Source organism: Mustelus asterias, chromosome 12 (assembly GCF_964213995.1).
Source record: "Mustelus asterias chromosome 12, sMusAst1.hap1.1, whole genome shotgun sequence".
Taxonomy (NCBI): domain Eukaryota; kingdom Metazoa; phylum Chordata; class Chondrichthyes; order Carcharhiniformes; family Triakidae; genus Mustelus; species Mustelus asterias.
Window position 1 is genome coordinate 101742516 of NC_135812.1, and position 25352 is coordinate 101767867.

The window sequence follows — 25352 nt, forward strand, 5'->3', positions numbered from 1 at the left end:
AAGTTTATAAAATATTTTTGGGTTTCCTTTTATGTTACCTGCTAATCTTTCCTCACTCTCTCTCTGTGCCTTTCTTACATCCTATGCTCACCCCCTGCACCCTCTGTATTTAGTTTGTGATTATATTTGTAACTGATATTAAACCTGACATTTCTTCCTATTTCAAGCTTGTTCTTGTTGTTACCTGGTTAATGTTTGGAAGCCGCAGCTTTCCTGCTTGGTGGGAATCTGCTCTTTGTTCATTTACTGTTTTCTTGGTCAATCTCATTTCTAGCCAGCTCCGTGAAATCCCTTCTCAAAGTTACTGAAATTGTCTCTCTTCCCCAGCTTATAATATATAAGGTTAACAAACATAGAACATAGAACAGTACAGCACAGAACAGGCCCTTCGGCCCACGATGTTGTGCCGAGCTTTATCTGAAACCAAGATCAAGCTATCCCACTCCCTATCATCCTGGTGCGCTCCATGTGCCTATCCAATAACCGCTTAAATGTTCCTAAAGTGTCTGACTCCACTATCACTGCAGGCAGTCCATTCCACACCCCAACCACTCTCTGCATAAAGAACCTACCTCTGATATCCTTCCTATATCTCCCACCATGAACCCTATAGTAATGCCCCCTTGTAATAGCTCCATCCACCCGAGGAAATATAATATATAATAATGCTCATCCAAAGGTTGTCTCTCTTCTCCAGTTGAACATCTTCACTGTTGATTTTCCTTTTCTCTCTCCTACTTTAAACCTAATTATATTCTGATCGCTATTACCCACATGCTCTCTCTTCCCCTGCCCCACACTCAAACTTTATTGTCCAGAACTAGATCCAGCACCTGTTTCCTACCTCATTCAGCAGTGAACATGCTGATTAAGAAAGTTCTTCCGGACATATGTGTGGAATCTTTCACCCAACTTATCCTTTACTCTGTATTTCCCCTTCTATTTTAGGCTAATTATTACCAATATTGCAATGGAATTTACTGACAGATTTGTTCCTCTTTCTTTTTCTCACTATTTGGGAACCCATAGTTAACATGGCACAGGACGGCACGGTGGCACAGTGGTTAGCACTGCTGCCTCACAGCGCCAGGGACCCAGGTTCAATTCCCAGCATGGGTCGCTGTCTGTGCGGAGTCTGCACGTTCTCCCCGTGTCTGCGTGGGTTTCCTCCGGGTGCTCCGGTTTCCTCCTGAAAGACGTGCTGGTTAGGTGCATCGGGCCGTGCTAAATTCTCCCTCAGTGTCACCCGAACAGGCGCCGGAGTGCGGCGGCTAGGGGATTTTCACAGTAACTTCATTGCAGTGTTAATGCAAACCTCACTTGTGACACTAATAAAATAAACTTTACTTTTTCATGCAGTAACTTACCCGTTCATGTCCAGGTCCTAACCAACTATTCAGCTTTTGATATATTGGTATATTGTTTCTGGTATATTGTTCCTCGATAGAACTGTAAAATTATCTTTGTTGCCAATAGCCCCTCTCCCCCGACCTCCTTGTTTCCTTATTCTCCCTGAATCCATCACAGAGGAATATTTCTCTTGGTGCCTATGTTTGAGTTAGATCTCTGTTACAGCTCGTGTACCTGTGCCTGCATCTCATCAACCTTCGCTTACAACGCCACAATCTCTATGCCAGTGTGCTAGCCAGCATTGCTTTTCATCCCTCCAACTGCCTCCTGCTCCTTCTACAGTGTTCTTTGTTCTCTGGCTGTTTGTCAATCCTTATTTTCCGTGCATTCCGTTTCCCTTGTTCCGCAACAGTTGGCAGGGCTGCTGCCCTCTTTAAATATGGTGCAGTTGCACCCTCTGCTGGTGGTGTCCTGTAATGGTGTGGAGATGCCGGCATTGGACTGGGATGGGCACAGTAAGGAGTCTAACAACACCAGGTTCAAGTCCAACAGGTTTATTTGGTAGCAAACGCCACTAGCTTTCGGAGCGCTGCTCCTTCGTCAGGTGAGTGGGAGATCTGCTCATAAACAGCAAACAGGGCATATAAAAGACACAAACTCAATTTACAGAATAATGAATAATGATTGGAATGCGAGTCTTTACAGCTAATCAAGTCTTAAAGATACAGACAATGTGAGTGGAGAGAGCATTAAGCACAGGCTAAAGAGATGTGCATCGTCTCCAGACAGGACAGCCAGTGAGATTTTGCAAGTCCAGGCAAGCTGTGGGGGTTACAGATAGTGTGACATGAACCCAAGATCCCGGGAGGCTGTCCTCATGTGTGCGGAACTTGGCTATCAGTCCATTGCCTGGACTTGCAAAATCTCACTGGCTGTCCTGTCTGGAGACAATACGCATCTCTTTAACCTGTGCTTAATGCTCTCTCCACTCACATTGTCTGTATCTTTAAGACTTGATTAGCTGTAAAGACTCGCATTCCAACCATTATTCAGCAAATTGAGTTTGTGTCTTTGTATGCCCTGTTTGCTGTTTATGAGCAGATCTCCCACTCCACCTGACAAAGGAGCAGCGCTCCGAAAGCTAGTGGCGTTTGCTACCAAATAAACCTGTTGGACCTGAACGTGGTGTTGTTAGACTCCTTACTGTGTCCTGTAACACAGCATCCCTACAGTACAGAAGGTGCTCATTCACCCCATCAAGTCTGCACCGACTCTCCGAAGAGCATCTTACCCAGACCCTATCCCCACGCAAATCCCCCCCCCCCTCAAACCTACACGTCTTTGGACATTAAGGGGCAATTTAGCATGGCCAATCCCCCTAACCTGCACACCTTTAACGTGCACCCACTCACCTGATGAAGGAGCAGCGCTCCGAAAGCTCGTGATTCCGAATAAACCTGTTGGACGTTGACCTGGTGTTGTGAGACTTCTTACTGTGCACATCTTTGGACTGTGGGAGGAAACCGGAGCACCCGGAAGAAACCCACGCAGAGACGGGGAGAACGTGCAGACTCCGCACAGACAGTGACCCAAGCTGGGAATTGAACCCGGGTCTCTGGCGCTGTGAGGCAGCAGTGCTAACCACTGTGTCACCTCTGCGGATGAGCCGGGCCGCTCGGTGGTTCGTGCTATCCCCCAGTGTTGTTGGCCGAGGCAGAAACAGGTGGCAGTGATTTAATAGACTGACCTTTCACCTCAGAGAGCCGGTGCGTGCGAAGGAGCAGCTGGTTCTGATCAGGAGTTCACGGCATCGAGCGGGTGAACAGCGCGGTGTGGCACAGGCATCTCAGCCTGGAGGGCGGAACACCACATAGGCCCGAGCTGGGGCTGCCACATTGCCACAGGAGCGCCTTCTCCTTTTCCCCCATCAGTGAGGAGAGACAGACACGGGGGGGGGGGGGGGGGGGGGTGGGATCTGTGTACACCCAGCTCCGAGTGTTCAACAACTTATAATTATATAATGTCTTTAACCTAATCAAATGTCCCACACGAGAACAGTCGGACAAAAGTTAAAGGCAGAGAAGGAGGTATTGGGACAGTGACCGGAATCTTGGTCAAAGAGGTCAGTGTTACAGGCGGAGAGGGAGGCTGGAAGAGGTCAGACATACAGGCAGAGAGGGAGGCTGGAAGAGGTTAGTGTTACAGGCAGAGAGGGAGGCTGGAAGAGGTTTGACGTGGAGGCAGAGAGGGAGGCTGGAAGAGGTCAGACATACAGGCAGAGAGGGAGGCTGGAAGAGGTTAGTGTTACAGGCAGAGAGGGAGGCTGGAAGAGGTCAGACGTACAGGCAGAGAGGGAGGCTGGAAGAGGTCAGACGTACAGGCAGAGAGGGAGGCTGGAAGAGGTCAGACGTACAGGCAGAGAGGGAGGCTGGAAGAGGTCAGACGTACAGGCAGAGAGGGAGGCTGGAAGAGGTCAGACGTACAGGCAGAGAGGGAGGCTGGAAGAGGTTTGACGTGGAGGCAGAGAGGGAGGCTGGAAGAGGTTAGTGTTACAGGCAGAGAGGGAGGCTGGAAGAGGTTAGTGTTACAGGCAGAGAGGGAGGCTGGAAGAGGTTAGACGTACAGGCAGAGAGGGAGGCTGGAAGAGGTCAGACGTACAGGCAGAGAGGGAGGCTGGAAGAGGTCAGACGTACAGGCAGAGAGGGAGGCTGGAAGAGGTAGTGTTACAGGCAGAGAGGGAGGCTGGAAGAGGTTAGACGTACAGGCAGAGAGGGAGGCTGGAAGAGGTTTGACGTGGAGGCAGAGAGGGAGGCTGGAAGAGGTTAGTGTTACAGGCAGAGAGGGAGGCTGGAAGAGGTTAGATGTACAGGCAGAGAGGGAGGCTGGAAGAGGTCAGACGTACAGGCAGAGAGGGAGGCTGGAAGAGGTCAGACGTACAGGCAGAGAGGGAGGCTGGAAGAGGTCAGACGTACAGGCAGAGAGGGAGGCTGGAAGAGGTTAGTGTTACAGGCAGAGAGGGAGGCTGGAAGAGGTTAGATGTACAGGCAGAGAGGGAGGCTGGAAGAGGTTAGATGTACAGGCAGAGAGGGAGGCTGGAAGAGGTTAGTGTTACAGGCAGAGAGGGAGGCTGGAAGAGGTTAGATGTACAGGCAGAGAGGGAGGCTGGAAGAGGTTAGTGTTACAGGCAGAGAGGGAGGCTGGAAGAGGTTAGATGTACAGGCAGAGAGGGAGGCTGGAAGAGGTTAGATGTACAGGCAGAGAGGGAGGCTGGAAGAGGTTAGATGTACAGGCAGAGGAGAGTGAATTCTCAGGCTTTTTTAAAAATGAATATTGAAATACAGAGAAAACTGTCCCGTATCCGTAGAAATGACAGCTCTCGGGGTTGTATCTGATCCCTGATGGACAAGCCTTGCTCCAGTAAGCTGTTGTTTTAAAGCTGGTTCAATTGGCAATAGTGAGCGATGCCCATTCCCCACACACTCCTCCCTCAGAGAGTTCCAGCACTCACTCCGCCAGTCCCTCCTCACACCAACACTTACTGGCTTTCAAACACCAACCCTCAGCACCAGGGTTTGAAGGTCTGCTCACTCCCCTCAGCGTCTCTGCTGGTTAATGACATGCTGGGGGCAGGGGGTGAGGGAGAGTGAGGGTGGGTGGGGGTCCACTATTGTGCCCAAAGAGACAGTGTGAGTGAAGAAAGGTGTAAATTGAAGCCTAATCAACGAACGTTTTACAGAAGGGGAGAGTGAAGGATGTCAGAGGTCAAGTGGGGTCCGTGACCTTTGAGACCAGCCGGTTTGATGGCGATTGTCCTTTCCTGTTCTGTGTTGCTAAACAAACAGGGGTTTACCTTGGGGTCAAAGCAAATTACTGCAGATTCTGGAATCTGAAACAAAAACAGAAAATGCTGAAAAATCTCAGGATGGGGAAGCGATGGCCTAGTGGTATTATCATTAGACTATCAATCCAGAAACTCAGCTAATATTCTGGGGACCCGGGTTCGAATCCCGCCACGGCAGATGGTGGAATTTGAATTCATAAAAAATATCTGGAATTAAGAATCTACTGATGACCATGAAACCATTGTCGATTGGACCAAGGAGCGGCACAGGCTTGGAGGGCCGAAGGGCCTGTTTTCTGTGCTGTGCTGTTCTTTGTTCTTTGATTGTCAGAAAAACCCATCTGGTTCACTAATGTCCCTTTAGGGAAGGAAATCTGCCGTCCTTACCTGGTCTGGCCTACATGTGACTCCAGAGCCACAGCAATGTGGTTGACTCTCAACTGCCCTCCAAGGGCAATTAGGGATGGGCAATAAATGCTGGTCAGCCAACGACACCCATGTCCCAGGAATGAATAAAAGAAAGTCTGACAGCATCTGTGGAGAGAGAATAAAGCTAATGCTTCGAGTCGGATATCTCTCTGGCAAAGGGTCATCCAGACTCGAAACATTGGCTCTATTCTCTCTCCACAGATGCCGTCAGGGATACATGGGAAATGGGTATTTGGGCAAATCTGGCACTGGATCTCCCTGAGTTTGTTTAATTGTCTGAATAATTTTCTGTCGTGTTGAGCTGTTCCCCCCGGCTGGCAGTTTAGAAACAGGGAGACATTTTTATAAACAGCTTTACAAACAAAAAGAAAAGCCCTTTATTTATCCTTTTGTCCAGTTATCAGTGGGAAGAGATGCCGGAAGTTTCCACAGCCACTCACTGGCGAGGGTCCACCATCAGTCCATGAATCTCTCAGACGCACTGTCCCAATCCAGACATCCCATTCCAGAGAGTCATAGAATCCCTACAGTGCAGAAGGAGGCCATTTGGCCCATCGAGTCTGCACCCCGTCCACAATCCCACCCAGGCCCTATCCCCATAACCCCAAGTATTTACCCTGCTAATCCCCCTGGCACTAAGTGCCAATTTAGCACGGCCAATCCACCTAACCGCACCTAATCCTTGACTGGGAGGAAACCAGAGCACCCGGAGGAAACCCATGCAGACACGGGGAAAATGTGCAAACTCCACACAGACAGTGACCCAAGGCCAGAATTGAACCCGGGTCTCTGGCGCTGTGAGGCAGCAGTGCTAACCACTGTGCCACCCTCAGGGAAACTCTGTGTTCCCGTTTTCCAAAAACACACCCAAACAAATCTGCTGGGCTTCAAATGTACAATGGGAAGCACGGTGGCACAGTGATTAGCACTGCTGCCTCTCAGCACCAGGGTTCAATTCTGGCCTTGGCTCACCGCCTGTGTGGAGTTTGCACATTCTCCCCGTGTCTGCGTGGGTTTCCTCCGGGTGCTCCGGTTTCCTCCCACAGTCAAAGATGTGCGGGTTAGGTTGATTGGCCATGCTAAATTGGCACTTAGTGTCAGGGAGATTAGCCGGGTAAACATTGGGGTTATGGGAGTAGGGCCTGGGTGGGATTGTGGTCGGTGCAGACTCGATGGGCCGAATGGCACTGTAGGGATTCTATGATTCTAAAATGCCAGATAGAATCGTAGAACGACACAGCTGGAGGCCATTCAGCCCATCACGTCCATATAAATTGTACCAACAGTTTCCATTTATCGGTAAATAGAAGATGCAGCAGCGTCTCAGTGTAACACTCCGTTAAATGGCGGTTCCCTCCCACACGTTACAGTTTGTTGTAGAGCGGTCGACATTCAGGGTTGACTTTGTAAGGCCCCTGATCTTCCAACACCCCATCCGGGGCACATACCCAGGGGTCATAGGTTAACCATTGCCACTTCTTCAGCTGCCCCTTCATATTCTCCAGTACGTCCGCGTACCGTGGGTCCGAGGCGAGGTTGTGACTCTCGGACGGATCCTCCCGAGTGTTGAACAATTCCCAGCGCTCCCGATAGTAATATTCCTGCAGAGATTTCTCCCAGTGGGTGGGCTGGCCGCTCTGGGTCCTGTTCAATAAGTCTTGGAAGGTGGACGAGAGATAGAAATCTTGGTCAATGGGGAATGGCATCTTGAACTGGGTGTTATGGATGAGTCGATACTGTTGGCAAAGCACGGCTCTCATTGGGTAATACATGGTGACCTCGTGGTGACTCTGACTGGCGAATGCCGTTGACCAGGGCTGCTCAGAGATCAAAGCCGGCAGCATCGACCTGCCCGTCAGCTGTACAACCTTATCCTTTCCAAAAATACTGTAGGTTGGGTAAGGGATGGAGAACCAGTCGAGGACAGTCGGAGTTATATCTAGAGGGATGAGAAGCAAGCATCAGTTCAATTCCTGTTTCAGTATTCTCCCTGTTAAAGTTTATTTGTTAGTCACACGTAAGGCTTACATTAACACTGCAATGAAGTCATAGAGGTTTACAACAAGGAAACAAACCCTTCGGCCCAACTTGTCCATGCTGCCATTTTTTTAACATCCTTAAGCTAGTCCCAATTGCCCGCGTTTGGCCCATATCCCTCTATGCCCATCTTACCATGCAACTGTCTTTTTAAAAGACAAAATTGTACCTGTCTCTATTACTGCCTCTGGCAGCTTGTTCCAGACACTCACCACCCTGTGTGTGAAAGAATTGCCCCTCTGGACACTTTTGTATCTCTCCCCTCTCACCTTAAACCTATGCCCTCTAGTTTTAGACTCCCCTACCTTTGGGAAAAGATATTGACTATCTCGCTGATCTGTGCCCCTCATTATTTTATAGACCTCTATAAGATCACCCCTCAGCCTCCTACGCTCCAGAGAAAAAAGTCTCAGTCTATCCAGTCTCTCTTTATAACTCAAACCATCAAGTCCCAGTAAATCTTAGTGACTGTGGAATTCCCCCAGTCGCCAGTCAGGCGCCTGTTCGGGTCAATGCACTGAACCAGCACGTCTTTCAGACTGTGAAAGGGAACCGGAGCACCCGGAGGAAACCCACGCAGACACGGGGAGAACGTGCAGACTCCGCACAGACAGTGACCCAAGCCGGGAATCGACCCCGGCTCCCTGGCGCTGTGAGGCAGCAGTGCTAACCCACTGTGCCACCGCGCCGCCCTCTGCTCTCCTGCGGGGACACCTTTTTAATGTTCTGCCCTCCAACAGATCCCAGCAGCGTGTGAATGGGAGCCTCTGCAGTGTGTGGACACAGGGGGAGAGGGCGGCTATGCTCAGGGAGCTCAGGAGAGTTCACAGCTCAGAAACAGGCCAGCCGCACCTTGCAGTGTAGATACCCCTCACAATCGGAAGCAGCATCCCTAACTGCTGCCAAACCACTGTACTGGTGCCCACTCACCCCCAATGCCACCCTGGATGCCAGTACCACCCTCCCCTGGTGCCTACCCTCCCTGCCAGCCCCACACTTTCTCTGCCTGCTCCATCCTCCTCTCCACACCCTCACCCACCTCTTAGAGGCTTAAGTTGAACAAATATATTTTATTTACAAGGTTGCTTCATCAGTTGCATGCTTGGAGCTGGTCCACAAGGCACTGTTTCTAACTAGGAAAACTCCCCTTAGAGAGATTCCCCAAGCTAGGCATTGATTGGTGCAGAAAAGGTTGGCCAGGATGTTGCCTGGGATGGAGGGTATGAGGAGAGGTTGGATAAACTGGGATTGTTCTCCCTGGAAAGACGGAGGCTGAGGGGGGACCTGATAGAGGGGTATGGATAGGGTGAAGAGTTGGAAGCTTTTTCCCCAGGGCAGAAATGACAATTACAAGGGGGCACAAGTTCAAGGTAAACGGGGAAACATTCAGTGGAGATGTGCGGGGAACGTTTTACACAGAGGGTGGTGGGGGCCTGGAATGCACTGCCCAGTGAGGTGGTTGAGGCAGTTATGTTAGTGACATTTAAGACTTACCTTGATAGGCACGTGAACAAACGGGGAATAGAGGGAGATAAGAGTTCATCTAGATAGGTAAACATGGTCGGTGCAGGCTTGGAGGGCCGAAGGGCCTGTTCCTGTGCTGTACGGTCCTTTGTTCAGATCACGTGACCCTTACTCAGTAAGGTTGGTCTTAAAGTGACAATCACCACAATCACCGCGCTGAATGGCTCTTTAAGACAAGCTTATCGCCAACAAGCTAATGACCACCACATACCTAGTAAGCTGACGTATGATTGGCTGACTTGTCCCCAGCGCCCAGTGTGCTCTGGCGAATGCACCAACATTGGCTCAGCGATGCCCGCGTGGTACAGGTTGGTCCTGCCATTGGGGAACGGGATTCCGTTATCAGAGCTATAAATCACCAGCGTATCGTTGGCGTGACCTGCCTCCCTCAGCTCGCTCAGAACCAGCCCGATTCCTGCACACAGTTCAGAACAAGAAGCACAGAAATCAGACAGAGGCCCTTCAGCCCATCATGCAATGCTGGCTCTTTGATATTGCTGTCCAATTAGACCCATCGTTTGCCCATCATTAATTGGAAGCCCATCATGCTTCACTCACACAATAATCCAATAGCAAACGTGAATATGAGACTGCGGGGGTTGGGGGTCACCGGCGCGAGAGGTGGGGCGGGGCCGCCGGCGCGAGAGGTGGGGCGGGGTCACCGGCGCAAGGTCGCCGGCGCAAGGGGCGGGGTGGGGACGCCGGCGCGAGGGGCGGGGTCAGAGTTCACGGTGCTCTACCTGTACGGAGCAGTGTGCAATCCCACTGTCTCTGTGTTGAGGGTCACAGCCGGGGTCAGTTTGCCATTCGGATCCTGCACACGGTTTGGGATTTTGGATCCACATTTGGGAATTCTCAAAAAGTGAAACCCATTTCCAATAGTTAGTCCCTGTGATTGTACATTGAGGAAGAATGAAGCTGGCCTGTGCCTTAAGACAGCTTTACTTCCAATGACAGTAAAATCGCAGACACTCCCAGTTCCTCCCAGAGTGAACTGGCTGTTATAAACTGGCAGTGATTCCCTAATCCCTCCCCAGCTGGGGATCGCTGTGCTTAATCTATTGGATTCTATTGCAGGATCATTTCAACCTGGAAGACTCCTGATTTAAAAAGTCCAGGATCACGTCACAGAGATTGGGATAAATCTCCGCAGATACTCGGCTGTGACTCACGGGGCAGCATTCCGCACACCTCAGTCAGGGCTTCAAGTCCTCAGACTTCAAGACAAAATCTAGGCCAACACTGCCCATGTGGCACTGAGGGAGTGCTACCCTGCCCCTGTGCCACCTTCCGGGTGAGACATTAAACCAAGGCCCTTGTCTCCTCTTTCGAGTGGAGGAGGAGAGCATGGTGGAGTTCCACCCGGGTGTCCTCACCAATCTTGACCAACAAGGGTCATGAACGAAGCCCAGTCCATCACGCTAACCAGCCTCCCATCCATTGACTCTGTCTGCACTTCCCGCTGCCTCGGCAAAGCAGCCAGCATAATTAAGGACCCCACGCACCCTGAACATTCCACCTTCTTCCATCGAGAAAAAAAGTACAAAAGTCTGAGGTCACGTACCAACAGACTCAAGAACAGCTTCTTCCCTGCTGCTGTCAGACTTTTGAATGGCCTTGCATTAAGTTGATCTTTCCCTACACCCTAGCTGTGACTGTAACACTACATTCTGCACTCTCTCGTTTCCTTCTCTATGAACGGTATGCTTTGTATAGTGCGCAAGAAACAATACTTTTCACTGTATACTAATACATGTGACAATATCAAATTTACTCTGCACTCAACACAATCTCTGTGGGATCTTGCCATGCACAAATGAGCTGCTGCGTTTCCTACATTACGACAGGAAAAGCACTTCAAAAAGCTTTGGTGACATCAGATGATCGAGCTGGGCTCTATATAAATGCAAGTTCTTCTATTTCTTTCTCACTGTCCTGTTCCGCTGGGTTCCGCAGCTCTTGGTCGTGCTGAACACTGATCACTGAAACATGGAAAGATTGAGGCCATTTGGCCCATTGTGTCTGTGCTGTACTGTGACTGTACCTTGGTCTAGACGGCTGATGGTGGTGTACTGTGCTGCCAGATCAGCCCGTGATGCCGGTGTGTCTGGTACAAAGTGGGGCACCTGAGGATAAGGGAAACAGAGAGAGAGAGAGAGAGACAGAAAAAGGGACAATTAAACAACAATTTAGTTCCACAGCCACGGGCCCTGGTTCCTGTTCAAACATGATGTGGAGATGCCGGCGTTGGACTGGGGTAAACACAGTAAGAGTTTTAACAACACCAGGTTAAAGTCCAACAGGTTTATTTGGTAGCAAATGCCATTAGCTTTCGGAGCGCTGCTCCTTCGTCAGATGGAGTGGATATCTGCTCTCAAACAGGGCACAGAGACACAAAATCAAGTTACAGAATACTGATTAGAATGCGAATCTCTACAGCCAACCAGGTCTTAACAGCCAGGCCAGCTTTTTACACTCAGTAATCCCGCAGAGAGCAGGGAGAGGGGGGTAACCTCAACACAGTGTGTGACAGACAGCGGCCTCTCTGCACCCCAGCAAAAACTAACTCAAATTAAATTAATTAGGGGAGGCAATGGCCTAGTGGTGTTATCGCTAGACTATTTAACCCAGAAACCCTGTTAAGGTTCTGGGGACCCGGGTTCGAATCCCGCCATGACAGATGGTGGAATTTGAATTCAATAAAAAAAATCTGGAATTAACAATCTATTGATGATCATGAAACCATTGTCAATTGTCAGAAAAACCCATCTAGTTCACTAATGTCCTTTAGGGAAGGAAATCTGCCATCCTTACCCGGTCTGGTCTACGCTTTACTCCAGAACCACAGCAACGTGGTTGACTCTCAACTGCCCTCCGAAATAAGAACTAGGAGCAGGAGTAGGCCATCTGGCCCCTCGAGCCTGCTCCGCCATTCAATAAGATCATGGCTGATCTTTTTGTGGACTCAGCTCCACTTACCCGCCCGCTCACCATAACCCTCAGTTCCTTTACTGTTCAAAGATTTACCTGTCCTTGCCTCAAAAACATTCAATGAGGTAGCCTCAACTACTTCACTGGACAGGGAATTCCACAGATTCACAACCCTTTGTGTGAAGAAGTTCCTCCTCAACTCAGTCCTAAATCTGCTCCCCCTTATTTTGAGGCCATGCCCCCTAGTTCTAGCTTCACCCGCCAGTGGAAACAACTTCCCTGCTTCGATCGTATCTGTTCCCTTCATAATCTTATATGTTTCTATAAGATCTCCCCTCATTCTTCTGAATTCCAATGAGTATAGCCCAGTCTACTCAGTCTCTCCTCATAAGTCAACCCTCTCAACTCCGGAATCAACCTAGTGAATCTCCTCTGCACCCCCTCCAGTGCCAGTATATCCTTTCTCAAGTAAGGAGACCAAAACTGTACACAGTACTCCAGGTGTGGCCTCACCAGCACCTTATACAGCTGCAACATAACCTCGCTGTTTTTAAACTCCATCCCTCTAGCAATGAAGGACAAAATTCCATTTGCCTTCTTAATTACCTGCTGCATCTGCAAACCAACTCCTTGAGATTCCTGCACAAGGACACCCAGGTCCCTCTGCACAGCAGCATGCTGCAATTTTTTACCATTTAAATAATAGTCCATTTTGCTGTTATTCCTACCAAAATGGATGACCTCACATTTACCAACATTATACTCCATCTGCCAGACCCTCGCCCACTCACTTAGACTATCTATATCCCTCTGCAGACTTTCAGCGTCCTCTGCACACGTTGCTCTGCCACCCATCTTTGTGTCATCTGCGAATTTTGACACACTACACTTGGGTTCCCAACTCCAAATCATCTATGCACAAGAGATGGGTGAGATCCTAAATGAATATTTCTCATCAGTATTTACTGTTGAGAAAAGCATGGATGTCAGGGAACTTGGGGAAATAAATAGTGATGTCTTGAGGAGTGTACATATTACAGAGAAGGAGGTGCTGGAAGTCTTAAAGCGCATCAAGGTAGATTAATCCCCGGGACCTGATGAAGTGTATCCCAGGACATTGTGGGAGGCTAGGGAGGAAATTGCGGGTCCCCTAGCCGAGATATTTGAATCATCAATAGTCACAGGTGAGGTGCCTGAAGATTGGAGGGTGGCAAATGTTGAGCCTTTGTTTAAAAAGGGCTGCAGGGAAAAGCCTGGGAACTACAGGCCAGTGAGCCTCACATCTGTGGTGGGTAAGTTGTTGGAAGGTATTTTGAGAGACAGGATCTACAGGCAGTTAGAGATGCAAGGACTGATTAGGGACAGTCAGCATGGCTTTGTGAGTGGAAAATCATGTCTCACAAATTTAATTGAGTTTTTTGAAGGGGTAACCAAGAAGGTAGATGAGGGCAGTGCAGTTGATGTTGTCTACATGGACTTTAGTAAGGCCTTTGATAAGGTACCGCATGGTAGGTTGTTGCATAAGGTTAAATCTCACAGGATCCAGAGTGAGGTAGCCAAATGGATACAAAATTGGCTTCTTGACAGAAGCCAGAGGGTGGGTGTGGAGGGTTGTTTTTCAAACTGGAGGCCTGTGACCAGCGGTGTGCCTCAGGAATCAGTGCTGGGTCCACTGTTATTTGTCATTTATATTAATGATTTGGATGAGAATATAGGAGGCATGGTTAGTAAGTTTGCAGATGACACCAAGATTGGTGGCATAGTGGACAGTGAAGAAGGCTATCTCGGATTGCAACGGGGTCTTGATCAATTGGGCCAGTGGGCTGACGAATGGTAGATGGAGTTTAATTTGCGAGGTGATGCATTTTGGTAGATTAAACCAGGGCAGGACTTACTCAGTTAATAGTAGGGCGTTGGGGAGAGTTACAGAACAAAGAGATCTAGGGGTACATGTTCATAGCTCCTTGAAAGTGGAGTCACAGCTGGACAGAGTGGTGAAGAAGGCATTCGGCATGCTTGGTTTCATTGGACAGAACATTGAATACAGGAATTGGGACGTCTTGTTGAAGTTGTATAAGACATTGGTAAGGCCACACTTGGAATACTGTGTGCAGTTCTGGTCACCCTATTATAGAAAGGATATTATTAAACTAGAAAGAGTGCAGAAAAGATTTACTGGGATGCTACCGGGACTTGATGGTTTGGGTTATAAGGAGAAGTTGGTTAGACTGGAGCGTAGGAGGCTGAGGGGTGATCTTATATATCTTAAAACTAGAGGGCATAGGTTTAAGGTGAGAGGGGAGAGATACAAAAGTGTCCAGAGGGGCAATTTTTTCACACACAGGGTGGTGAGTGTCTGGAACAAGCTGCCAGAGGTAGTAGTAGAGGCGGGTACAATTTTGTCTTTTAAAAAGCATTTAGATAGTTACATGGGTAAGATGGGTATAGAGGGATATGGACCAAATGCAGGCAATTGGGATTAGCTTAGGGATTTAAAAAAAAAGGGCTGCATGGACAAGTTGGGCCAAAGGGCCCGTTTCCATGCTGTAAACCTCTATGACTCTATGTAAATCGTAAACAATTGCGGTCCCAACACTGATCCCCGAGGCACACCAGTAGTCACTGATCGCCAACCAGAAAAACACCCATTTATCCCCACTCTTTGTTTTCTGTTAGTTAACCAATCCTCTATCCATGCTAATACATTACCCGTAACACCGTGCACCTTTATCTTATGTAGCAGTCTTTGGTGCGGCACCTTGTCGAATGCCTTCTGGAAATCCAGATACACCACATCCACAGGTTCCCCATTGTCCACTGCGCATGCAATGTTCTCAAAGAATTCCACCAAATTAGTCAAACATGATCTGCCCTTCATGAACCCATGCTGCGTCTTACCAATGGGACAATTTATATCCTGATGTCTCGCTATTTCTTCCTTGATGATAGCAAGCCACTCAGTTCAAGGGCAACTAGGGATGGACAATAAACGCTGGCCAGCCATCGATGCCCATGTCCCACGAATGAATAAAAGTAGAAACTAAACACCAAGCACTGAACAATGAGCCACAGCCGTCTGATCATAAGAAATAAAACTAATCTCCCCTCCCCGTCCTCCTGGGACTCTGACTTCCTATTGAGATCTCTCTCCCTCTCGCGTTCTCAGGATTTATTAGCCGCGGTATAGAATATAACAGCAGGTTGGTTATGGTGGAGCTGTATAAAACACTCATTAAGCCACAGCTAGAGTACTGTGTGCAGTCCTGGTCGCCACACTATCAGAAGGACGGGATTGCACTGGAGAGGTTGCAGAGATTCACCAGGATGTTGCCTGGGCTGGAGCGTTCCAGCTATGAAGAGAGGCTGGTTAGGCTGGGGTTATTTTCCTTAATGCAGAGAAGGCTGAGGGGGGGGCCTGATTGAGGTGTACAAAATTATGAGGGACATGGATAGGAAGATACTTTTCCCCTTAGTGGAGGGTTCAGTGACCAGGGGGCAGAGATTTAAGGTGAGGGACAGGAGGTAGAGAGGGGATTTGAGAAAAAAAACATGCAAGGCTACAGACCAGGAAAATGGGATTAGAATAGACAGGTGCTTGATGGCCAGTGCAGATACGATGGGCCGAATGGCCTCTTTCTGCGCAGTAAAGCTGTGAGACTGCCCAGAATTCCAAGGGCACCAACTCTTTGCAGGGTGGGGGAGGGGAGCTTCTGTCAGGCACCTCACCCACATCTTTATGTACGCACACAGAGGCACACGCACAGGCACGCGCAGGGACACACACAGGCACACGCACAGGCACGCGCAGGGACACACACAGGCACACGCACATGCAGGCACGGGCATACGCAGTGACGGGCACACGCAGGGACATGCACGGGCATCCACATCTAGAGACGCGCATGAACACGCAGGGACATGCACGCAACACAGAGGCACATGCAGGGACATGCTCACGGACAGGCACGCGCAGGGACACGCAGGGACAATAGTGAACTTGGGGCAGGAACTGTGGCTGAATCTCCCTCCCCAGCCCATCAAAACCAGCCAAGGAGATTCTTTAGAATGAATTTGAAAGATGTGGGCTTCTCTGGCTGCGCTCAGCGTCCATTCCTCATCCCAAACTGCCCTTAAATCAATTCATCAAAGATTCAAATTAGAGACCACATTGCAGGATGGAGGGACTAAGGAAAGTGTGCCCGCCTCCCGCCCCGCCACTGCCCGCCTCCCGCCCCGCCACTCTGCCCATCTCTCACCCCGCCACTCTGCCCGCCTCCCACCCCGCCACTCTGCCCGCATCTGTGCCCGCCTCCCGCCCTGCCACTGCCCGCCTCCCGCCCCGCCACTCTGCCCATCTCTCACCCCGCCACTCTGCCCGCCTCCCGCCCCGCCACTCTGCCCGCCTCCCGCCCCGCCACTCTGCCCGCCTCCCGCCCCGCCACTCTGCCCGCCTCCCGCCCCGCCACTCTGCCCGCCTCGCCACTCTGCCCGTCTCCTGCCCCGCCACTCTGCCCGCCTCCCGCCCTGCCAGCCTCCCGCCCCGCCACTCTGCCCGCCTCCCGCCCCGCCACTCTGCCCGCCTCCCGCCCTGCCACTCTGCCCGCCTCTCACCGTGTGTCTGTGTGTGACTGTCTCCCTATTCGTACCTTGACCTGCTCAGGTGTGTAATGCTGTGGCTTCCAGTCTGGGATCCAGCCCATTCCACTCTCCCCATTCCCGAACTTCTCACAGAAGGGCCCATACTGGGGCTGGGAATGTCCACACCGGTGCGGGTCGTGAAAGGCAACGTAGAGGAAGAACGGCCTAAAAATCAGAAGCACAGAGGGATAAGCGAGGTTCCCCAGACTCAAGGAAAATCACCCAGTGCCCAACTCCCCCGAGACACAGGGTTCAGGCACACTGCCCCCTCATACCCACCCCTGGGTTCTACCCGTCTCCGGTGCCGCTCGGGTTCTACCTGTCCCCGGCGCTGCCCGGGTTCTACCTGTCTCCGACGCTGCCCGGGTTCTACCCGTCTCCGACGCTGCCCGGGTTCTACCCGTCTCCGACGCTGCCCGGGTTCTACCCGTCTCCGACGCTGCCCGGGTTCTACCTGTCTCCGGTGCCACCCGGGTTCTACCCGTCTCCGGTGCTGCCCGGGTTCTACCTGTCCCCGGGTTCTACCTGTCTCCGGTGCTGTGCAGGAACTCCCGGACCAGCAGTTTGATTTTGGTGATATTCCTCCCCACCTGCAGGATGGAGTGGTTTTCCTCGGTCTCAGAATAATCAAAGGGATAGACAGACTGCGGACCAACATGCTTCTTCCCAATTATTCCTGAAAAAAAAACCAATCAGAAATAAACTGAGGAAGAGTGATCCTCCAGGTCCAGGACAAATAAATAAAATTACAAATTATAATAAAGACAGAACACACGAAACAGGTCAGACAGTATCCGTGAGGAAAATACAGATTAATATTTGCAGCAAAGGGAAGTCACAGAGCAGCAAGTTAACAGATGGAGCAACTCTCAATATGTTTTAAACAGTGTCACAATTCTGATCTCCACAAGGTTAGGGGGTAAATACCTGAGAACATACAGGAAGAAGCATGTAACATGCATGTTACAAGCAGGAAGGAGCGTGTTACACGCAGGGAGGAGCTTGTTACATGTGGGATTACACTCAGGAAGAAGCATGATACACACAGGATAACATGCAGGGAAGGAACATATTACATGCAGGCTAACGTGGGGAAGGAGCGTGTTACACAGGATAACACACAGGAAAGAGCAAGTTACACGCAGGATAACACACAGGAAGGAGCGTGTTACACACAGGAAGGAGCGTGTCACACGCAGGATAACAGAAGAAGGAGCGTGTCACACGCAGGATATTACAGAGGAAGGAGCGTGTCACATGCAGGATAACACATGAAGGAGCGTGTTACACGCAGGATAACACACATGAAGGAGCGTGTCACGTGTAGGATAACACACATGAAGGAGCGTGTCACGTGCAGGATAACACACATGAAAGAGCGTGTCACGCGCAGGATAACACACAGGAAGGAGCGTGTCACACGCAGGATAACACACAGGAAGGAGCGTGTCACACGCAGGATAACACACAGGAAGGAGCGTGTCACACGCAGGATAACATACAGGAAGGAGCGTGTCACACGCAGGATAACACACAGGAAGGAGCGTGTCACACGCAGGATAACACACAGGAAGGAGCGTGTCACACGCAGGATAACACACAGGAAGGAGCGTGTCACATGCAGGATAACACACAGGAAGGAGCGTGTCACACGCAGGATAACACACAGGAAGGAGCGTGTCACACGCAGGATAACACACAGGAAGGAGCGTGTCACACGCAGGATAACACACAGGAAGGAGCGTGTTATTTGCGGTGGGAGATGAGAGGTTTTGGTGACACTGTAAACAGAGTGAATGTAGAAAGCTTTTTAGAAATCGAGTCCCAGTGACCTGTGACAATGTCTAAATCCTTACCTGTCCTGATCCGGGACTGACTGAGCAGAAATGGTAAACTTCTGACAGTGTCGAAGGAGTTGAAGTGGTGATAAGTCTGGTGCAGTCCGTACATCCCGTTCTGATGCTGCAAAGAACAAACCCCAGTCAATCCTCACAACGCCCTCGGAACCTGCCTCCACGTCAATCACAGCAACCCGCAGAGCGTCAGTGAGCTGTCCACTCAGATACTGAGCCCCACACACAGCCAGCCTGACACAATTCCCAGCTCCCCCATGGTGCCTGGACCCCTACTCTCACCAGCACAACTTTCCCCACAGGTGGGGGGGGGGGGGGGGGGGGGGGGGGAGTGGGCACAGCTAGGGTAGGAGAGGTGGGGGGGACGGGGGGGACGGCTAGGGTAGGAGGGAGCGGACAAGTGCACCTCAACATGGAGGCTTCAAAAATCAAACGTGTGGCTACAGCTGCCACAGGGGAAGCTCCACACAAGATGCGATGGTCCGGTGGTATTATCATTAGACTATTAATCCTGAAACTCAGCTAATGTTCTGGGGACTTGGGTTCGAATCCCGCAATGACAGATGGTGGAATTTGAATTCAGTAAAAAAATATCTGGAATTAAGAATCTACTGATGACCATGAAACCATTGTCGATTGTCGGAAAAACCCATCTGGTTCACTAATGTCCTTTAGGGAAAGAAATCTGCCGTCCTTACCTGGTCTGGCCTACATGTGACTCCAGAGCCACAGCAATGTGGATGACTCTCAACTGCCATCCAAGGACAACTAGGGATGGGGACAATAAACGCTGGCCAGACAGCGACATCCATGTCCCAGGAATGAATTTTAAAAAGCCTCTGGCCTGAGGGCTCTGGGGGTGGTTTTGTGGGGGGGGGGGTATTGCGTCTATTGATGGGGGGAGGGGCACAAGGTTGATTCTCTCCTCCCCAGAGTCAGAACATCAATCGCAGCATCTCTCTGAGCACAGTACCGTCATCAAAGTGAACAGGGCAGAGGCCATTCAGCCCCTCTGCTCAGCCCTGTGTGGCTGATTGTCCCCTCAACCCAATCTACCCAGCTTTACTTCACATCCCCAAAGCAGAAACCTATCAGCCTCGCTCTGGAAAGGCCCAGCTGAGTCCCGACTGTTTGTGAGCCGCATCACTGTAGCTGCCGGTGTGTGTGAGAGACAGAATATCGAGTTCACTGAGTTACAGCTCATCCTCCTCACAAACACCAAGCACGAACCCAACAATCCAGAGAATCATAGAATCCTACAGTACAGAAGGAGGCCATTCGGCCCATCGAGCCTGCATCGACCACTATCCCACCCAGACCCTATCCCCCATAACCCCACGCATTTACCCTGCTAATCCCCTGACACCAGGGTCAATTTAGCATGGCCAATCCACCTAACCCACACATCTTTGGACTGTGGGTGGAAACCGGAGCACCCGGAGGAAACCCACACAAACACGGGGAGAATGTGCAAACTCCACACAGACAGTGCCCCAAGCCGGGAATCGAACCCGGGTCCCTGGCGCTCTGAGGCAGCAGCGCTAACACACTGTGCCGCCCCTCAAAATAAAAATACTGAGTTGCAGGTCATCCTCGGTCACAGGAAACAAGCGCTGACCCCACGATCCGGAGCGTGTGATCTGTCTAACGCCGCAGTGAACGCAGTCGAGGTTTAACACTGAGGGGGTGAACGTACCTGCGGCAGGCCGGTTAAAATGGCGGAGCGACTGGGCGAGCAGCTGCTTACAGAGGAGAAGGCATTTCGGAAGATAACGCTACGCTTCGCCAGGCGGTTGAGGTTAGGGGTCCGGATGGCCGTGTTATTGTAGACTTCAGTCTCAAAGCCAGCGTCATCAGCTGTGACACACACACACACAACAGAGAGATCATTGAAAAGCAGACACTGTCAATGAGAACACTCACTGATCACTCAACAACAACTCACACTTTATACATAGCGCCGGAAACTCCAGTGAGGTCGGCACTGGGAGCGCCGTGCTGTCATAGGGCCATAAGATATAGAGCAGAATTAGGCCACTCGGCCCATTGGGTCTGCTCCGTCATGGCTAATATGATTCTTAAAGTTAAAGTTTATTTATTAGTCACAAGTAAGGCTTACATTAACACTGCAATGAAGTTATTGTGAAATTCCCCTAGTTGCCACACTCCGGCACCTGTTCGGGTCAATGCACCCAACCAGCGCGTCTTTCAGACTGTGGGAGGAGCACCTGGAGGAAACCCACGCAGATATGGGGAGAACGTGCAGACTCCACACAGACAGTGACCCAAGCCAGGAATCGAACCCAGGTCCCTGGAACTGTGAGGCAGCAGTGCTGACCATTGTGCCGCCCGTCACCCCCATTCTCCTGCCTTCTCCCGATAACCCTTGATCCCCTTAGTGATCAAGAACCTATCTATCTCTGTCTTAAAGACACTCAATGACCCGGCCTCCACAGCCTTCTGCGACAAAGAGTTCCACAGATTCACCACTCTCTGGCTGAAGAAATTCCTCCTCAGCTCAGTTTTAAAAGAGTGTCCCTCGAGTCGGAGGTTTCAGCCTGTGTGCCGTCAGCCGGCACGGCACCCTGCCGGCACCGCACCCTGCCAGCCAGCACCCGGCACCCGGCCGGCACCGCACCCTGCCGGCACCGCACCCTGCCAGCCAGCACCCGGCACCCTGCCGGCACCGCACCCTGCCGGCCGGCACCGAACCCTGCCGGCCGGCACCGCACCCTGCCGGCCGGCACCGCACCCTGCCGGCACCGCACCCTGCCGGCACCGCACCCTGCCGGCACCCGGCACCCTGCCGGCCGGCACCGCACCCTGCCGGCACCCCACCCTGCCTGCACCGCACCCTGCCGGCACCCGGCACCCTGCCGGCACTGCACCCTGCCGGCACCGCACCCTGCCGGCGCACCGCACCCTGCCGGCACCGCACCCTGCCGGCACCGCACCCTGCCGGCACCCGGCACCCTGCCGGCACCCGGCCGGCGCACCGCACCCTGCCGGCGCACCGCACCCTGCCGACGCACCGCACCCTGCCGACGCACCGCACCCTGCCAGCACCCGGCCGGCGCACCCTGCCGGCACCGCACCCTGCCGGCACCGCACCCTGCCGGCACCCTGCCGGCACCCGGCCGGCGCACCGCACCCTGCCGGCGCACCGCACCCTGCCGACGCACCGCATCCTGCCGACGCACCGCACCCTGCCGGCACCCGGCACCGCATCCTGCCGGCACCCGGCACCCTGCCGGCACCCGGCACCCGGCACCCTGCCGGCACCCGGCACCGCATCCTGCCGGCACCCGGCACCCTGCCGGCACACTGCACCCTGCCGGCACCCTGCACCCTGCCGGCACTGCACCTTGCCGGCTCCCGGCACCGCATCCTGCCGACGCACCGCACCCTGCCGGCACCCGGCCGGCGCACCGCACCCTGCCGGCGCACCGCACCCTGCCGACGCACCGCATCCTGCCGGCGCACCGCACCCTGCCGGCACCGCACCCTGCCGGCACCGCACCCTGCCGGCACCGCACCCTGCCGGCACCCTGCCGGCACCCGGCCGGCGCACCGCACCCTGCCGGCGCACCGCACCCTGCCGGCGCACCGCACCCTGCCGACGCACCGCATCCTGCCGGCGCACCGCACCCTGCCGACGCACCGCATCCTGCCGACGCACCGCACCCTGCCGGCACCCGGCACCGCATCCTGCCGGCACCCGGCACCCTGCCGGCACCCGGCACCCGGCACCCTGCCGGCACCCGGCACCGCATCCTGCCGGCACCCGGCACCCTGCACCCTGCCGGCACCCTGCACCCTGCCGGCACTGCACCTTGCCGGCTCCCGGCACCGCATCCTGCCGGCACCGCACCATCAGCCCGTTTGCCGCATCGTCAGCCTGTGCTGCTCTGAAGGGGCGCGCAGGATGATGTTAAAATTATCCTGCAATAGAATCCATGCTTTAAGTTGGTGATTAAGCACAGCTGTCCCCAACTGGGGACGGGTAAGGAGTCTAAAACTAGAGGGAATAGGATTAAGGTGAGAGGGGAGAGATACAAAAGTGTCCAAAGGGGCAGTTGTTTCACACACAGGGTGGTGAGTGTCTGGGACAAGCTGCCAGAGATAGTAGTAGAGGCGGGTACAATTTTGTCTTTTAAAAAGCGTTTAGACAGTTACATGGGTAAGATGGGTATAGAGGGATATGGGCCAAACGTGGGCAATTGTGACTAGCTTAGTGGTAAAAATTGGGTGGCATGGACAAGTTGGGCCGAAGGGCCTGTTTCCATGCTGTAAACCAGTTGACTCTGGGTGTCTGGGAGAGTCTGTGATTTTACTCTCTTGGAAATAAAGCTTTATGAGGTACAGCCTAGCTTCAGATTCATTCTTCCTCAATGTGCAGTTATTGGCATTAACATGCAACACTGAAGGATGTGAAAGGTGCTATATAAATGCAAGTTTCTTTTCTCTAAGCCCACCCACATTCCTAGCTGACTTGTACGGTGTGCACAACAGGATCAGCCAGGACTGTTGCTGCTCCTGTAGTCAAGCAGCTGTCCGCCATCCCCCGTCGAATTGAAGACTAGGCCCCTGGAGCCAGGGGGGAGAGGCCCCTGGAGCCAGGGGGGAGAGGCCCCCGGGGCCAGGGGCCCCCGGGGCCAGGGGCCCCCGGGGCAAGGGGGGAGGGGCCCCCGGGGCCAGGGGGGAGGGGCCCCCGGGGCCAGGGGGGAGGGGCCCCCGGGGCCAGGGGGGAGGGGCCCCCGGGGCCAGGGGGAGGGGCCCCCGGGGCCAGGGGGGAGGGGCCCCCGGGGCCAGGGGGAGGGGCCCCCGGGGCCAGTGGGGAGGGGCCCCCGGGGCCAGTGGGGAGGGGCCCCCGGGGCCAGTGGGGAGGGGCCCCCGGGGCCAGGGGGGAGGGGCCCCCGGGGCCAGGGGGAGGGGCCCCCGGGGCCAGGGGGGAGGGGCCCCCGGGGCCAGGGGGAGGGGCCCTCGGGGCCAGGGGGGGGGGCCCTCGGGGCCAGGGGGGGGGCCCCCGGGGGAGGGGGGGAAGGCTCCCCTATAAGCATCTTCACATAATGCCACGGGATTTTTCCCGTCCACCCGAGCAGCTGGGTACAGTCCCAGGTAACGTCTCCCCTGAAAGACAGCACCCCTTGTCCCTCAATCCCCTCCCTTGGCAACATAGCACCCCCTCAGGCAGTGCAGCACAGAGCACCCCCTTCGGGAAGTACAGCACCCTCTTGGGCAGTGCAGCACCCGGACTTTAGTGCTCAAGCCCGGGAGAGGGACGCAAACCTTAACAATTCATAGTCAAGACATGTTTATGAGGAAGACAGGTCAACAGGCTTCAGATGGCACAGCGGTTAGCACTGCTGCCTCACAGCGCCAGGGACCCGGGTTCGATTCCCAGCTTGGGTCACTGTCTGTGTGGAGTTTGCACATTCTCCCCGTGTCTGCGTGGGTTTCCTCCGGGTGCTCCGGTTTCCTCCCACAGTACGAAGGATGTACTGGTTTGGTTCATTGGCCGTGCTAAATTCTCCCTCAGCGTCCCCGAACAGGCGCGAGAGTGTGGCGTAGATATACATAGAATCCCTACAGTGCAGAAGGAGGCCATTCGGCTCATCGTCTCTACACCAACAACAATCCCACCCAGACCCTATCCCGTTACCCCCATGCTAGTTCCCCTGACACTGAGGCGCCAATTTAGGGGATTTTCACAGTAACTTCATTGCAGTGTTAATGTGAGCCTACTGGTGACACCAATAAATAAACTTTAAACACGAGGGAGAAAGGTGAATCTGATAGGGTGAGATGGAAAGGGGTGGGAGGAGGTTTGAGTGGACAAACATGGAACAGTTGGGCCGAATGGCCTGTGCCTATGCTGTAAAATGCATTGTAATAATTGGAGGAAGGGGAGAGAAATATGAATCTTACCCACTCACCAACGATGAGAAGTACATTCCGCCTCCTCTCTTGGCCCCGACACCAATTCCCCATTGCCAGAAGTAACACCAGGCAGATTAACAACATTGTTCCCGGCCACAGTGTGACCCCCCCCCCCCCCCCCCCCAGTGTGACAAGTGGCTCGGATCCTCTGTCCACAAAGCCTGATTCTCCCTGTAACTAACCGTGACTGGTCCACTAACTCAATAAAGCCCAAACTGAATCAAACTCAATAAAGCCCAGACTGAGTCAATTTAATTCAAGCGATGTCCCTCTGAAATCTGCAATTTCCCGGAAGTGAAAGCTACATTTGCTGTGGTCACATGAGAAACAGTCACGTGACAAATCCCCCAAAAATCTTCTCAGGTTCGCAGCCCGGCTCCCTGGATCAATGGGAATGTGAGTGGGATTTCTGTGTTGAATTATTTGTGGGGATAGTGGTGTTAACGGCAGCTTTGCACCGAGCTTATATCCGCTGACTTGACAAGAGAGCTTGTTCAAATCTGTTTCTTGAACTCTTTCTCAGTGTTGCTCGCTCAAGAATTCTAGTTCACACTTCAACGTTGATAGGTTATAAATATGCAGCGCGGTGTCTTTGCAATTGGCTTTGTACTTTTAAAAAATCTGTTTTCTTAGCTACCGTATTCAGCAGAATTTGTGTTTTACTGATTGCTGGCTTTTTAAGTTAGTGGTGTTAATATTAACATAGATTTCATAGAATCCTTACAGTGTAGAAGGAGGCCATTCGGCCCAATGAGTTTGCATTGACTTTCTGAAATAATATCTTACCCAGACCCTATCCCCTTAACCTC

The 25352-nt window shown here is 52.6% G+C and overlaps 2 protein-coding genes across 4 annotated transcripts in view; one reads left to right on the forward strand and one right to left on the reverse strand.

Moving 5' to 3' along the window:
* Positions 1-5976: 5976 nt before the first annotated feature.
* On the reverse strand, positions 5977-24857 carry sgsh (N-sulfoglucosamine sulfohydrolase (sulfamidase)). 2 transcript variants are annotated; one of them, XR_013499188.1, is made up of 9 exons: positions 24540-24857; positions 20300-20460; positions 18607-18712; positions 17276-17426; positions 16759-16915; positions 11226-11307; positions 9393-9596; positions 6809-7559; positions 5977-6180 (listed from the first exon to the last, which is right to left on the reverse strand). XR_013499188.1 is itself a non-coding variant. In XM_078225729.1 (8 exons), exons 1-8 carry the CDS (start codon positions 24625-24627, stop codon positions 6985-6987), a joined length of 1524 nt encoding a protein of 507 aa, XP_078081855.1. In that variant the 5' UTR covers positions 24628-24857; the 3' UTR covers positions 6566-6984. The 2 variants fall into 2 exon arrangements, 1 of the variants encoding a protein (XP_078081855.1); XM_078225729.1 differs by lacking the exon at positions 5977-6180 and having other exon boundaries at positions 6566-7559.
* A 17-nt stretch (positions 24858-24874) lies between these two features.
* Positions 24875-25352, forward strand: part of slc26a11 (solute carrier family 26 member 11) — a 41177-nt gene continuing 40699 nt past the window's right edge. For both annotated transcript variants that reach the window (XM_078225726.1, XM_078225727.1), the window contains exon 1: positions 24875-24939. The gene's annotated coding sequence lies outside the window, so the exon portion shown is untranslated. The remainder of the gene's footprint in view (positions 24940-25352) is intronic.

Coding starts and splice junctions, on each gene's coding strand:
- sgsh (XM_078225729.1), bottom strand. CDS start 24,627: ATGTTGTTAATCTGCCTGGTGTTACTTCTGGCAATGGGGAATTGGTGT. Junction 18,713..20,299: donor TTTTAACCGGCCTGCCGCAG/GTACGTTCACCC, acceptor TGTTCTTTGCAG/CATCAGAACGGGATGTACGG. Junction 11,308..16,758: donor ACACACCTGAGCAGGTCAAG/GTACGAATAGGG, acceptor CCTTATCCTCAG/GTGCCCCACTTTGTACCAGA.